The sequence below is a fragment of the Carcharodon carcharias genome, chromosome 2 (assembly GCF_017639515.1).
Source record: "Carcharodon carcharias isolate sCarCar2 chromosome 2, sCarCar2.pri, whole genome shotgun sequence".
Lineage (NCBI taxonomy): Eukaryota > Metazoa > Chordata > Chondrichthyes > Lamniformes > Lamnidae > Carcharodon > Carcharodon carcharias.
The window spans coordinates 20,672,689-20,686,065 of NC_054468.1; the positions used below are offsets into that span (position 1 = coordinate 20,672,689).

Below are 13,377 nucleotides of genomic sequence, written 5' to 3' on the forward strand. Positions count from 1 at the left end.
TAGCTATGTTTTACCAAATTTGAGTGATGTATAAGTCTCGATACAAGGGCAGGCAAATAATAACCTGCTTTCTGTCCTGTAAATGTAGGAATCATCTGACTTTATCGATGCAATGGGGAAAGCTTCTGCACAAAGAGCTAGCAAGGAACTGTCCAACAGTTTCAAAATACAAACGGGTAAATGCATTATCTTTACTGTTGTAATGAAGGTTAGTTTTCTTTAAAACTTGTTAAGCAGTAATCTATTTTGGCATAGAGGGCATGCTTCCTACTCACAAAAACTTTAGTTCTTGTTTTAACATTTTATTTTGGCCATGCTTTTTCTGAGATCATTTACCAATGTAAATTGCTACATTTCAGTTTTGGTTTGTCAAATGTCACTGTAATTCTAGGCTCTGGCTGCTAGGTGCCTCCTTTTTAGAAAGAGTTTTAGAAGTATCTTCCACCTCTATTGCCATCTAGTATATTTGCAAAATAAAATGACTTGAATATTCATCAACCACCATGGGCAATTCACCACTTTTTAAAAATAATTTTCCCCTGAAGGTGCTGTTTCATGCTGGAGGATATAATTTCAAGTTCTCCCCTCCCCGAGTGGGCATTCTTAATGTGTGGGCATAGACAGTGGGTGTCAAACGCTGCTTGATCACTTCCCTGTGGTGGCCAGTTAAGTGGCTGCTGTGGGCATTTTCCTGCATGGGGAGACCGTCAAGTGAGACTGGGGTGGGTGGGGGCCTCTTTTTGGCACTCCATAGCCTGTGGAGAGGCTTAGTAATGGCACAGCCTATGCACCTAGAGTACCCCCCCCCACCACACACACACACACACACACACACACACACACACGCACACACAAGCCCCTTTTGACCGCTGGAGCCTGCCTTCCTGGCCCTGTGTCCTCCAACCCCACTTCCTCTTCTTTAAGGTTGCCCTTCGATTGAGGCATCCTCTCTTTACGCCTGTAGCCTTGGCAATGGCCACCGCTAGCAGGGATGCTGCTGAATTGCCAGCGCTTGGATTGGATTGGCAGCTCTTGGAGGAAGCCAACTGTCCCACGGCAGCCACTTAACTGGCCACCACAGGGAATACGCCTGTGGTTATTTGAGCTGTTTGTGAATATGGGGATATGGGTGGATGGTCCTGCAGTGTATGTTCTGTCTCTTAGTGTTTTGGAATTGCAGTGTGCTACATCATATGTCTTATGCCAATGCATTAAATCATGGCTTGATTGCCTGACTTTGTTATCTCTGCGCTGTGGTGCAGTTTGCTAGGGTAGTCCCATTCTGTGTTGGATTGTTAAATATCCATTCACTTTTATCATCCCAAATAATGTAGGTGCTGACAACAGGCAAAAGGCCACTGTGATCGATACCACAGGAAGCATTACTTCTTCAGGATCTAATCCACTTGCTTCATCATATCCCAAAAGGTAATGGGCTGTAAAATTAACCCACATCCTTTCTTAGTGTTATTTATTTCTGCATTTGCATGCTTGAGTTTCAATTCTTAATTTGGATAAGGTATTTTAAGGTATTCATTTTTACATCTGCACAGCCCTTTATACACACTAATATTAGCTAATCACTACGGATGTGCAAGATGATGTACAGCTCTCCGTTTAAGCCTTTGTTTGATGAATACATTGTGGGAAATCATCAAGAGGCTTGTGTTTTCAGGGACCCACTTAAGCGTGCACCATATATGTTTGAATAACTATCCGCATTTGGAACTGTCTAAACACCAAGGACTCTGAAATTCAATCAGAACAAACCAGCAAGTGAGGAATATAAGTGCATAAAAACACTTGAGTTGCCTGGGCTTTTCTGATCACTGCCTCAGATCTGTTCCTTGCAGAATAATCTGCAATAAGTCACAATTTGGCAGACGGGACCTGACTCTCTCGGCCTCCTAGTCAGAAAGTTGTGTGTTCAAGTTCCCACTCAAGATACTTGGGCATTAAACCTAGGCTGAAATTCCCAGTGTGGAACTGAAGGAGTGCTGCGTGGTTGGAGGAATTGTCCATCAGATGAGATGCTACATTGAGGCTTAATGTTCCCTTGCAGGCTGATGCCAAAGATTCCATGGCACTACTTTGAAGAAGTGCAGAGGAATTCTCCCACTGTCCTGGCCAACATTTATCACAGAATTATTACGGTGCAGAAGGAGGCCATTCAGCCCATCGTGTCTGTACTGGCTCTCTGAGCATTTCACCTAGTGCCATTTTGAATGCCTCGATTGAACCTGCCCCCTCCAAACTCTCAGGCACTGCGTTCCACACCCTAAACACAGTGTGAAAAAGTTTTTTCTCATGTCACTTTTGCTCCTTTACCAATTAACTTAAATCTGTGCCCTCTGGATTTTGATTCTTCCGCCAATGGGAACAGTTTTGTCCCGTCCTACTCTGTCCAGACCCCTCGTGATTTTGAATCTGTCTGTCAAATCTCCTCTCAGCCCTCATTTCTCTTAATCCCTCGACTCAATACTTAAAACAGATGAAGTTGTCATTTATTTTGTTGTGTTTGTGGGCACTCACTGTGTACAAAACGGCTGACACAATTCCTGCATTGAACTTTGAAAGTACTTCATGGGCTGTAAAATGATTTGGGATGTGCTGAGGCCATGAAACGCACTGTATAAACGCAAGTCTTAGTTTTCTTTTGACTATGATGGTTTCTAAAAATTCTTCACTCCTTTTTTCTGCTTTTACTTTTTATTTATATTTCATCAACCCGAATGCTGTTCTGTGCAGGAAAAAAACAGAGGGAGTTAAATACACCTACAGCAGCGACTCTGAAAAGGATGAAGAATGGGCTTCCACAAAAAAGAAAGGCAAGTCTGCGAACATTATGTTTTTTGGTATGGATTTGCAGGACCCAATCTAAAATCATTTAACCAACGTGAATAAAACAGATTATTTGCCCATTCTCATATTGCTGACTATGGGGCTTTGCTGTGTGTAGATTGGCATTTCCTATATTACAACAGTGCTTATATTTAAAAAAAAGCACTTCATTGATTGGAAAGTGCTTTGGAACATTCTGAGGTTGTGAGAGACGCTAATTAAGTGTGAGTATCTCTTTCGAAACAGAAGCAGAAAAGGCTGGAAAAATTCAGCAGGTCCAGCAGCAACTGTGGAGAGAGAAACAGAGTTGACGTTTTGCGAGGGTCGTACGGACTTGAAACGTCAACTCTGTTTTTCTCTCCACAGATGCTGCTGGACCTGCTGAGTTTTTCCAGTATTTTCTGCTTCTGTTTCAAACTTCTAGCATCCACAGTATTTTGCTTTTTAATCACTTTTGAAAGTTGTGACCTGGTTACCATTTTTTTTTATTGCAGTGAAAACACAAGTGAAAAGTGCGATGGGTAAAAGAACTGAATGGAAACCTACAAACAGTGGGAGAAAAGGTGAACTATTTAAAACAAAAAAAAAATCGGATTTTAAGGAGGATACTTTCCATATGTTTGTTTGTATAACATGACAGCCATGATCTGAAAGGTCTCGATGGAAGTTCTAAAAAGAGTAGTTCTCTATGGTCTAAGATTTGTTTGGGAAGTTGTGAGAAGTATAAACCTGTTTTCGATCCTAGGACAGGGGCATCGCTGGCATTTATTGCTTTCCCCTACTTGCCCTGAGAAGGTGGTGGTAGCGAGCTGCCTTGAACCGCTGCAGTAATGTATTAAGGCTACACTAGAAACTAGATGCTGGAGAAACACAGAAGCTCATTGATTTTTTTTTCAATTCTTTTAATACCATTCATAGATTTGGTTTCATGGTTATTTTGGGGCCAGTGTTTTTGGACTGCTCGAATAGATGGTTTTCTTGTGAACTCAAACCTTGTTTTGCTGGAAGCATATCTGTGACAAGGAACAATAATCTTTGCTTGGTCTCCTTGTAATAGCTACTTTTTGCATTTTAACATTTTTAAAACATCTTTTATATGACAGGCATCACTGATAAGCCTAGATGTGGTCTAATGGAGGATATTGATTTCGCATCTGCACTTGGCGGCTCAAGTTCCACGTTAAAAAAGATGAAAGGTAATGCTTCATCAGTGTGGGCAACTTGCGTTTTTTCCCCTCCTTTTGTTGGCGATTCCTTCTCTCTTGGCTGGAGGTGCTGAATACTTGCTGAGCCCTCTCACCTGAAGGTGCTGAATCCTTGTTAAGCTCCAATCTCACAGGTGCTAGCGAAGCTCTGGTTCCTCAAACAAGTGCCTGCTCTGCAGGATCTGTGAAGGATCAGCATCAACCACCAGACAGAACAATGGCTGCTATTGGGAAATAGAGGTAGTTTAAGTAAGTTATATTTGTATTTGTGGGCATTAGGAATGAGTTTTAGCTTTAAAGTTTGTTTGATTTGTTTTTCTGTATGTGTTAAGAAAGGTCAAACGAAGTTTTAGTTTCACTTTTAAAAAGGCTGCTTGCATTTCTAATGAGGTATTTTACCACCCCTATAAAGTAATGTTAAACATACAAGGGAAGGATTGGCCTGTTGCCTAGCAACAGGGGCCCAGAGAGGCAGATCCCTCTCACAGACACACACAAGAGAAACAGCAGTTTGTTTTGGAAGCTGTTTGAGCGCAGTTGATTTGATGACAGCTGTAAAGCAGAAGCAGTTTAAAATGGGACAGTTAGCAAGTCCTAAGCTAAGGAAAGCCTGAAAAATCCAGGGGAATGGAAAAAGAGAAAGTCCAAAGAACATCTAGTTAAAGGAAGGACAGAAACCTGGAAAAAGGTCCTGTTAATGAAGTTAAGAGTGAGGGGCAGAGAAAAAGGCTCCAAGCTTCAGATTTAAAGAGACAAAAGCTGCAGAAAGCAGATTTAAAGTGAGAACAGCTTGCAAGAGGCAAGAAGGTCCAAAGAAACAACTGTAACTCTTTGCTATGGGCATGTGACACAGTGGTGTACTGTTAACCCTAAACTGGGGAGATACGAGTGCGTAGAAGACAGCTTGAATGCTTGTGGTGACCCAGGGAAGAGGAACATCAGGTGGAGAGTTTGAAACCCTGGAAGTGAATCCTTGTGGAAGGCATCTGAGAGAAAGTGTCAGTTTGGGAGAAGATTCCATGGTGAGGTCTTAGAGGGTGGAGTTTCGTATGAAAGACGGAATTCTGTGAGTTTGGTTAGCTCACAGTGTAACAAGCATCTGGTGGGAGTTGAGAGAACCATAGCGTCTGTCTGAGGTGGCATCTGTCACTTGGTTTCAGAGTCTGGTGTGTCTGACCACAGAGTGCCATAGATTTACATGGACTGTGTAAATTAGAGTATAAGATAGTGTTATCCTTACAAATCTGTATGTATCTGTAAAGATGTAGTTGAGGATGAAGGAGTATTGTAATATAGTTCATATTTTCTTGTTGAATAAATGTTTTATTCATTTGTTAAAAGTTTATCAGCTGACTCCTATGCGTCTGTTCAGTAGCTACCCTCCACAAACAAAATAAAAGTTAGGATCTATCAAGCTGGGTTCCACTCTGGGATCAGGCTTGTCCAGGGGTAACCTCAGCTGGGACTATAACACTGCTTTTGTAATGCTTTTCTGTGCTTTGTTCCAGAGTTTGGAAATATTAAATATACCAGTGAGTAGACATCTGCTTTTACCTCTCCTCCCCTCCAAATTCCCCACACTGTGTCCTCTTACTCCTGGCTATGCCCTTGCCATGATCAAATCAAAGCATACTTTTAATTCCTTCTTTCCCAAGGCCTCCCAAGTTGTGGAACTACATCTGCTTCTTGCTGCAGTTTGCAAGTTTATCAAGAAGTCTTGAACCTCAGTGGGCAGCGTCCCTGCCTCCCAAGTCAGAAGCTCTGGTTCAAGTCCCATTCCAAGACTTGATGGCCAAGGAAGATGTGTTCATAACGCAGCCAAACAGGTTGAGTATCAACCTGCAAATCCTTCCGGTGCATACCAGTGGCAGGCAGTAAGAGTGGGAAAGATTCCTGCTCAGTCTTATGAAGGGAAGAATAGCTCCAGACTACAATTTGCATGTAAAAGTGCATTTTGCCACAGCAACTCAGACACCCTGAGTAAACAGCAACACACCACTGCCACCACCACCATAAGCTGGCCATCACCTCTTGTAGAGTAGAGCCATGTGGCACAAATATTCAGCACCTTCAGGTGATAGGGCCCAGCGAGTATTCGGCATTTCTAGTTGAGAGATGGAGAGAGAGAATCGAATGGAGGCCATTCAGCCCCTCATGTCTGTGCCAGCATTCAATTAGTCACAATTTCCCTGCTCTTACCCCATAGCTCTGCAAATCTTGCCTTTTCAAGTAATTATCTAAGTCTTGTTGAAAATTACTAATTGAATCTGCAGCTACAGTATATTCGAGATCCTAACTCGTTCTTTTACTACCTAATCAATATTCCTCATTTTATTTTGTAGATTTTTCTATCCAGTGGAGTCCCATAGGTGCCAATATTCTTGATAATGATGATAAAATTCTGTGCACAAAATAACTGAAGAAAACTTAATGATTGCAATACCTTTAGTGCCTTTAGATGGTGCTAGTGGAGCATGTACAAATGCCATATTCCAATATTTCATAAGAGCTTGCAGTTCTAGAGTGTTCTTCCTGTGCAGGAAGACATCTCCAAATCCTGAGATTAAGGAAGACAAAATTGGATGTTAAGGAATTAGGGTTGGCTGGTTTGAGTGTGGGAACATTAGAGTGAATGATGAGGGGTTTTTGGAAAGTGGGGAAGGAGCTAATAAAGTGGACGAAACTGGGCAGGGTATAAATGCTGTACTTTTACAATGACTACCTGCGACATCTGGTAACTGGAAGTGGGCGCTGGACAGAAATGTTGCCGCTTTATTAAGCAGTTTTTTTTTAACCTCATTCAGTTTAATTTATATAGTGCCTTTAATACAGCAAAATGTCCCAAGGTGCTTCTTAGCAATTATTGGACAAAAACTAACACAGAGCTACGTAAGGAGATGTTGGAAGAGGTGACCAAAGTCTTGGTCAAAGCGGTAGGTTTTAAGGTGTATTAAGAACAGAGTGGCTTAGGGAGGGAATTCCAGAGCTAAAAGCCAGGCCAATAATTACACAGAACCTATACCTGAATTTATAGACATGATTAGACTTAAAATCTAGTTGGTTTGGAGTACCTTAAGTGAGTTTGTCAAAATGCAAACGACTTTTTTAATATAAAGCAAAAATAGAAATACTGGAAACACTCAGCAGTGAGGCAGCGTCTGTGCAGAGAGAAAGAAAGAGGCTGATATTTCAGGTCGATGACTCTTCGTTAGACCTGTTTATCTCTATTGCTAATTGTCTTTGTCCTTATGTTTGATCAAGCTAAAGCTTGTTTTCACAGTTGCATCTCTTTCCTCAGCTCCGAATGGAAGGTCATCGACTTGAAATGTTAGCCTTACCTTCCTCTCTTCACAGATGCTGCCTGACCTGTTAAGTGTTTCCAGCACTTACTGTTCAGATTTCCGGCATCTTCAGTATTTTGTTTTTGTTTTTTTTTAGGTTGTACGAGCGCACAGACCAGCACTCATACAGCATCGAATACAAAGGCAAGATCGACCCTGATTGTTTGTCCACTGTCTGTGCTCAGTAACTGGATTGTAAGTGCACTGTGGCAGATTTGAGTCTCGCCCTACAAATTTGGTTGTATTCTTCATCAATATCCTCCTTTTATTGTAATCAGTCCAAACTAGTTGAAATAACTTCAAATGCAAATCTATCTTTCAGGATCAGTTTGAGCGACATTTATGCCCTGACGTGAAATTGAATATGTATCTTTATTATGGCTCGGAGAGAAATAAGGGTGCAGCATTCCTGGCTGAACAAGATGTAGTGTTGACCACCTACAATACCTTAACAGTTGATTATGGGGTAGGTGATGAATGTTAAATTGGTATGGTATTGAAAGCCATTGCAGTCTTTTAGATTGCACACTTTTAATGCTTGTAAAGTCAAAATATTTCACTGAAAATCGTAAACACTTATGGAATCAAGTCTTTTGCTTTTCTGACCCATGAATAGTTCTTAAAAGTTGTGCTGGAGTTTGAAATTTCCCTTTATCCATTGTCTCTGGAGCTGATACAGTTGTTATTTCTCATACTGTGGAAACGATTTTCCATAACAGCAGTTTGTATTTATGTTGTGCCTTTTTAATGTAGATAAGAGTCTCAGACAGAGAGGCATGAGGAAAATGGATTCCAAGCCAAAGAAGGAAAGTTTGGGTGGGCAGACTAAAATCTTTCTCCGAGCAATGGGCTTTAAAGAGGGTCTTCAAGATGGAGAGGCAGAAGGATTTAGGGGTGGAATTCTAGAGAGTGGGATCCAGGTAGCTGAATGCACATGTGCTAATGGTGGAGTGAAAGAGTCAGATGCACAAGAGGGTGGAGTCAATATACATGGAATTTGGTTGGGAGATTGTAGGACTGGAAGAGTGACACAGAGGGATAAGGTAACAGAGGGATTTGGTCATGTTTTTTAAGTTTGAGGTACTGAGGCAAAGGGCTTGGAGCCAATGCAAGTCAGTTATGATGGAGTGATGGTGAGTGTGATTGGGGTTGTAGGATAAGATGCAGAGAGTTTTTGGATGAGGGTAGGCCAGGAGAGTAATGGAATAGTCATGTGTAGATAAGCGGAAGTAGGGTCCGGTTATGTTAGATTAAATATAGTGCATGATCTAGTGATGAGGAAATAGGCAGATTTATTTTAAGGAAAATGTGGAGTGGAACATTTGGCTTAGGGTCAAAGTGGTCATTTGCGAGCAGTTCTTTTCCTGTTAGACCAGTGTTAATGGTGAGCAGGGCCTAGTGCTCACCCAACCTACTCCTCACAGTTAAAGGTGCACCAATTAATTGTGACACCTATCTCCACCTCACAGGATTTATGTTATTAAAAGGAACTAGATTTAATGCCAGGAAGCTGGAGGATCCGTAGAGCTCTATCCGTGGAGGTTAGCACAGTAAAAGCAATGGGAAGTGAGCTGATATTAACTGAAGGTCAGGAACATTTTGATGATCCCTACAAGGGTTATGGTGACAAACAGACCTGGATGCAGTATTTCTACTGAATTAATAACGCAAGAGACTTGTAATTGAAGTAGTTTCCCATTACGCTGTGCCTCACAACAGTCAGGTGAATGAGAATTACACTTTTGACCTGCTATATAACACATTGCTTAAACCTTAAAGCGGCATTGTTTGAGACAGCTAAATAAATATTTTATGTATTTGCACTGGTGTGCGTATATGTGTGTGTGTACTGTATAAATGCAAGTCTCTCTTTAGGAAGAGTGACAAAATCTATTCCAAGTATAAATGAGTTTGGTTATGATGAAGGATTAGAGCTCATGTCTAGAGGGAAGGTTATAGGGACAGCATTGACCAAGCTACATAAATTGTTAGCAGTCTGACAATAGCAGTTGCTGTTTTTATAATGACCAGCTAATACAGGAGGTATTTTCTGCCTCTAAGGTGTAATTGTGTCCCTTCAAAAGTTACAGTGTCTAATTCTTGCTGAGCAAACATTGGGATAGATTTGAAACTTGACGCTCGGTTGTAAAACTGGTGTTGTGGATCCGCCCCCAGTTATAGAAAGCGACTGGTTTTCATTTCAATTGATCTACACCAAAATTAAAATAGGGTGCTTCCTATACTGGGTAGCTAAAGCGCAATGCTAACTTAACACCTCCGGTCAAAAGTTGAAAATCTAACCCGTTAAATGAGTGGAATTTAATTGCCTTAAGGCTAAAGATGAAAACCTCTGCTTCCTTGCTTTACTTAAGTGTGATTTGTAAAGTTAGTCAAGTGGTTAGGGATTCTGACTTCTTCATTCCATTTAAACATTATTTTTATTTGAGTGTAACACGAAATACGAGGGACTGATTACTAGATATGATGAGTAGATTAAGTAGCATAAACAAAATAATACACTAGTTTTATGATGCTGGGGTTGTTGGGACAAGAAGCCAGTAATAGGTGGAGATAACCAAAAGATGTCACAGACAAAAGGACAAAGAGGTGTAGAAGGTGGTGATATTATCTAAAGGAATGTGCTAATTAAGGGTAGAAAGCAGGACAAGCAAGGTACAGATAGCCCTAGTGGGGGTGGGGTGGGGTGAAGTAATACTAAAAAGGATAAAAGGTAGAGATAAAACAGTGGGTGGAAATACATTTAAAAATAATGGAAATAGGTAGGAAAAGAAAAATCTATATAACTTATTGGAAGAAACGGAAAGGGGGTGGAGATGGAGGAGAGAGTTCAAGATCTAAAATTGTTGAACTCAATATTCAATCCGGAAGGCTATAAAGTGCCTAGTTGGAAGATGAGGTGCTGTCCCTCCAGTTTGCTTTGAGCTTCACTGGAACAATGCAGCAAGCCAAGGACAGACATGTGGGCAAGAGAGCAGGGTGGAGTGTTGAAATGGCAAGCGACAGGGAGGTCTGGGTAATGCTTGCTGGTAGACCAAAGGTGTTCTGCAAAGCGGTCACCTAGTCTGCGTTTGGTCTCTCCAATGTAGAGGAAACCGCATTGGGAGCAACGAATGCAGTAGACTAAGTTGAGGGAAGTGCAAGTGAAATGCTGCTTCACTTGAAAGGAGTGTTTGGGCCCTTGGACAGTGAGGAGAGAGGAAGTGAAGGGGCACCTATCACCCCACCAGGCTCCGCATTCAAAGGATCATCCTCCGCCATTTCCACCAACTCCAGTTTGATGCCACCACCAAACGCATCTTCCCTTCATCCCCCCGGCAGCATTCCGTAGGGATCGTTCGCTCCGTGACACCCTGGTCCACTCCTCCATCACCCCCTATTCCTCAACCTCCTCCAACGGCACCTTCCCATGCAACCACAGAAGGTGCAACACCTGCCCCTCCACTTCCTCTCTCCTCACCGTCCAAGGGCCCAAACACTCCTTTCAAGTGAAGCAGCATTTCACTTGCACTTCCCTCAACTTAGTCTACTGCATTTGTTGCTCCCAATGCGGTTTCCTCTACATTGGAGAGATGAAACGCAAACTGGGTGTCCGCTTTGCAGAACACCTGCGGTCTGTCCGCAAGCATTACCCAGACTTCCCTGTCGCTTGCCCACATGTCTGTCCTTGGCTTGCTGCTTTGTTCCAGTGAAGCTCAACGCAAATTGGAGGAACAGTACCTCATCTTCTGACTAGGCACTTTACAGCATTCTGGACTGAATATTGAGTTCAACAGTTTTAGATCTTGAACTCCCTCCTCCATCCCTACTCCCTTTCCGTTTCTTCCCCCTCCTTTTTGTTTTTTCCAATAATTTATATAGATTTTTCTTTTCCCACCTATTTCCATTATTTTTAAATGTATTTCCACCCATTGTTTTATCTCTACCTTTTAGCCTTTTTAGTATTCCTTCACCCCACCCCAACCCTTTCTACCCTTAATTAGCACATTTGTTTAGATAATATCACCACCTTCAACACCTCTTTGTCCTTTTGTCTGTGACATCTTTTGGTTATCTCCACCTATCACTGGCCCTCTATCCAGCTCTTCTCGTCCCACCCCCATTCGCCCTTAAACCAGCTTATATTTCACCCCTTTCTTATTTTTACTTAGTTCTGTTGAAGGGTCATGAGGACTCGAAATGTCAACTGTGCTCTTCTCCGCTGATGCTGCCAGACTTGCTAAGATATTGCAGGGACATTGTCTAATAATAAAATTAAAAATAGGAGCAGAAGTAGGCCATTCAGCCCCTCAAACCTGCTCTGCTATTCGATAAGATCATGGCTGATCTGATCTTAACCTTAACTCCACTTTTCTGCCTCTTCCCCCATAACCCGTGACTCCCTTGTCAAATCAAAAACCTGTGTAACGCGCTCTGAATATATTCAATGACTCAGCCTCTGCTGCTTGCTGGGGAAGAGAATTCCAAAGTCTTATGACCCCGACACTCACAAACCAAGGTTTACAGCAAGCACTTGGAAACTCCTCATCTCCATCTTAAATAGGAGACCCCTTATTTTTAAGCTGCGCCATGGCCTCTGGAGACTGACTGTTTGAAAGGGTATTACAAAAGGTGAGCAGAAACGAAAAGCTAAGCTGTTCCAGAAGAGAGCCGAGAGAAAACAGAAGCCATTCTAATGCATGAAGTAGTTGTACAGTTTTCAAGTGGGAGGCGTTGCACTGGATTTTTATCCTTTATCATCCTGCAATAATTGTTATTAATTTGCCCTGACAGAGTGGAAGCGCCAGCCCATTGCATAAAGTGAACTGGCTCCGTGTGGTATTGGATGAGGGACACACCATCCGAAACCCAAATGCCCAGCAGACTAAAGCAGCGCTCTCACTAATTGCTGAAAGAAGATGGGTGTTAACAGGTAGGACTGGGAGATGTGTATTGTCTAGTTTCAACCGATCGTTGTGATTTTTACCGGGCGGTGTGTGATACTGAGCCAGATGTTGTGGTAGAAATAATGACGAGGCTGCGGCTATCAGTGCTCGCTGTTAGTAAAGTGTAAATCGAACAGCAAGTTTCGACCACTGCACATGCGCAATTAAATGCGGAAATGAAGAAATTGCCATCCGAGATGTCCTGCTCCTCCAAAAGCTGTAGGGCACCGCTAACTTGTGGAGAGACTTGGTATTAAAACAAATTGAACTGCGTAAGGCCCCTGTATTTAACCGATGTATGTACACTAAACCCAGCAGTTTGCTTGCCCATCCCAATGTTAGTAAAATTTTAACAGCGTGATGAGTCTCAAATACTAATAAACAACCTCTCTGGCACTGAAAATGAACTTTAGCTAGTATGGCATCTCGTACCTTCAGATTTTAGTTGTTGGCGATTTTATAATTTTTTAAACATTTTATTTCTGTTGCTTTTATCTATCAATTGAATCTTTCTTTCCCGATCTTTATTTTACTTTCTAGACCTGATCTGGCATTAAATTAAATATTCTTAACTGGCAATTTCTGGCTCAGCTGCTGCATGTCTCATTAACGATTCTTCAGCTGGATTGGTTAAGGAGATACACAGTTGCTTGCCCTGCTTACACAGGTGTCAGATCCTCCATTGAGGGTGTTGTGCTTTTTAGAAAGCTGACAGGAGTTCCAGTGCAAAAGTTCATTTCAAAAAGCCTAGGCACTGGGCAGACTGCTGACTGTGGAATCTAACGACTAGTTCTACGCTGAGATAAAGTGAAAAAACTGCAAATATTGGAATTGTACAACAGGCCTGAAAGCATCTGGAAAGAGAAAGGACAGCGATCATGAGCTGACAACAATACTGAAGAAGCTGGACGCCGTCCAGGACAAAACAGTCTGCTTGTTTGGCACCACATTCACAAACATTCACTCCCTCCACACCGACGTGGGAGTGTGCACCATCTACAAGATGCACTACAGGATTTCACTAAGGCTCCTTAGACAGCACCTTCC

The 13,377-nt window shown here is 42.1% G+C and overlaps 1 protein-coding gene across 1 annotated transcript in view; it reads left to right on the forward strand.

Moving 5' to 3' along the window:
* Positions 1 to 13,377, forward strand: part of hltf (helicase-like transcription factor) — a 76,081-nt gene that overhangs the window by 30,753 nt on the left and 31,951 nt on the right. Inside the window, exons 9-16 of the mRNA XM_041213388.1 lie at positions 89 to 176; positions 1,335 to 1,428; positions 2,749 to 2,828; positions 3,336 to 3,404; positions 3,945 to 4,037; positions 7,485 to 7,582; positions 7,710 to 7,853; positions 12,179 to 12,317. Of these exons, the coding sequence (XP_041069322.1) occupies positions 89 to 176; positions 1,335 to 1,428; positions 2,749 to 2,828; positions 3,336 to 3,404; positions 3,945 to 4,037; positions 7,485 to 7,582; positions 7,710 to 7,853; positions 12,179 to 12,317 (805 nt within the window). The remainder of the gene's footprint in view (positions 1 to 88; positions 177 to 1,334; positions 1,429 to 2,748; positions 2,829 to 3,335; positions 3,405 to 3,944; positions 4,038 to 7,484; positions 7,583 to 7,709; positions 7,854 to 12,178; positions 12,318 to 13,377) is intronic.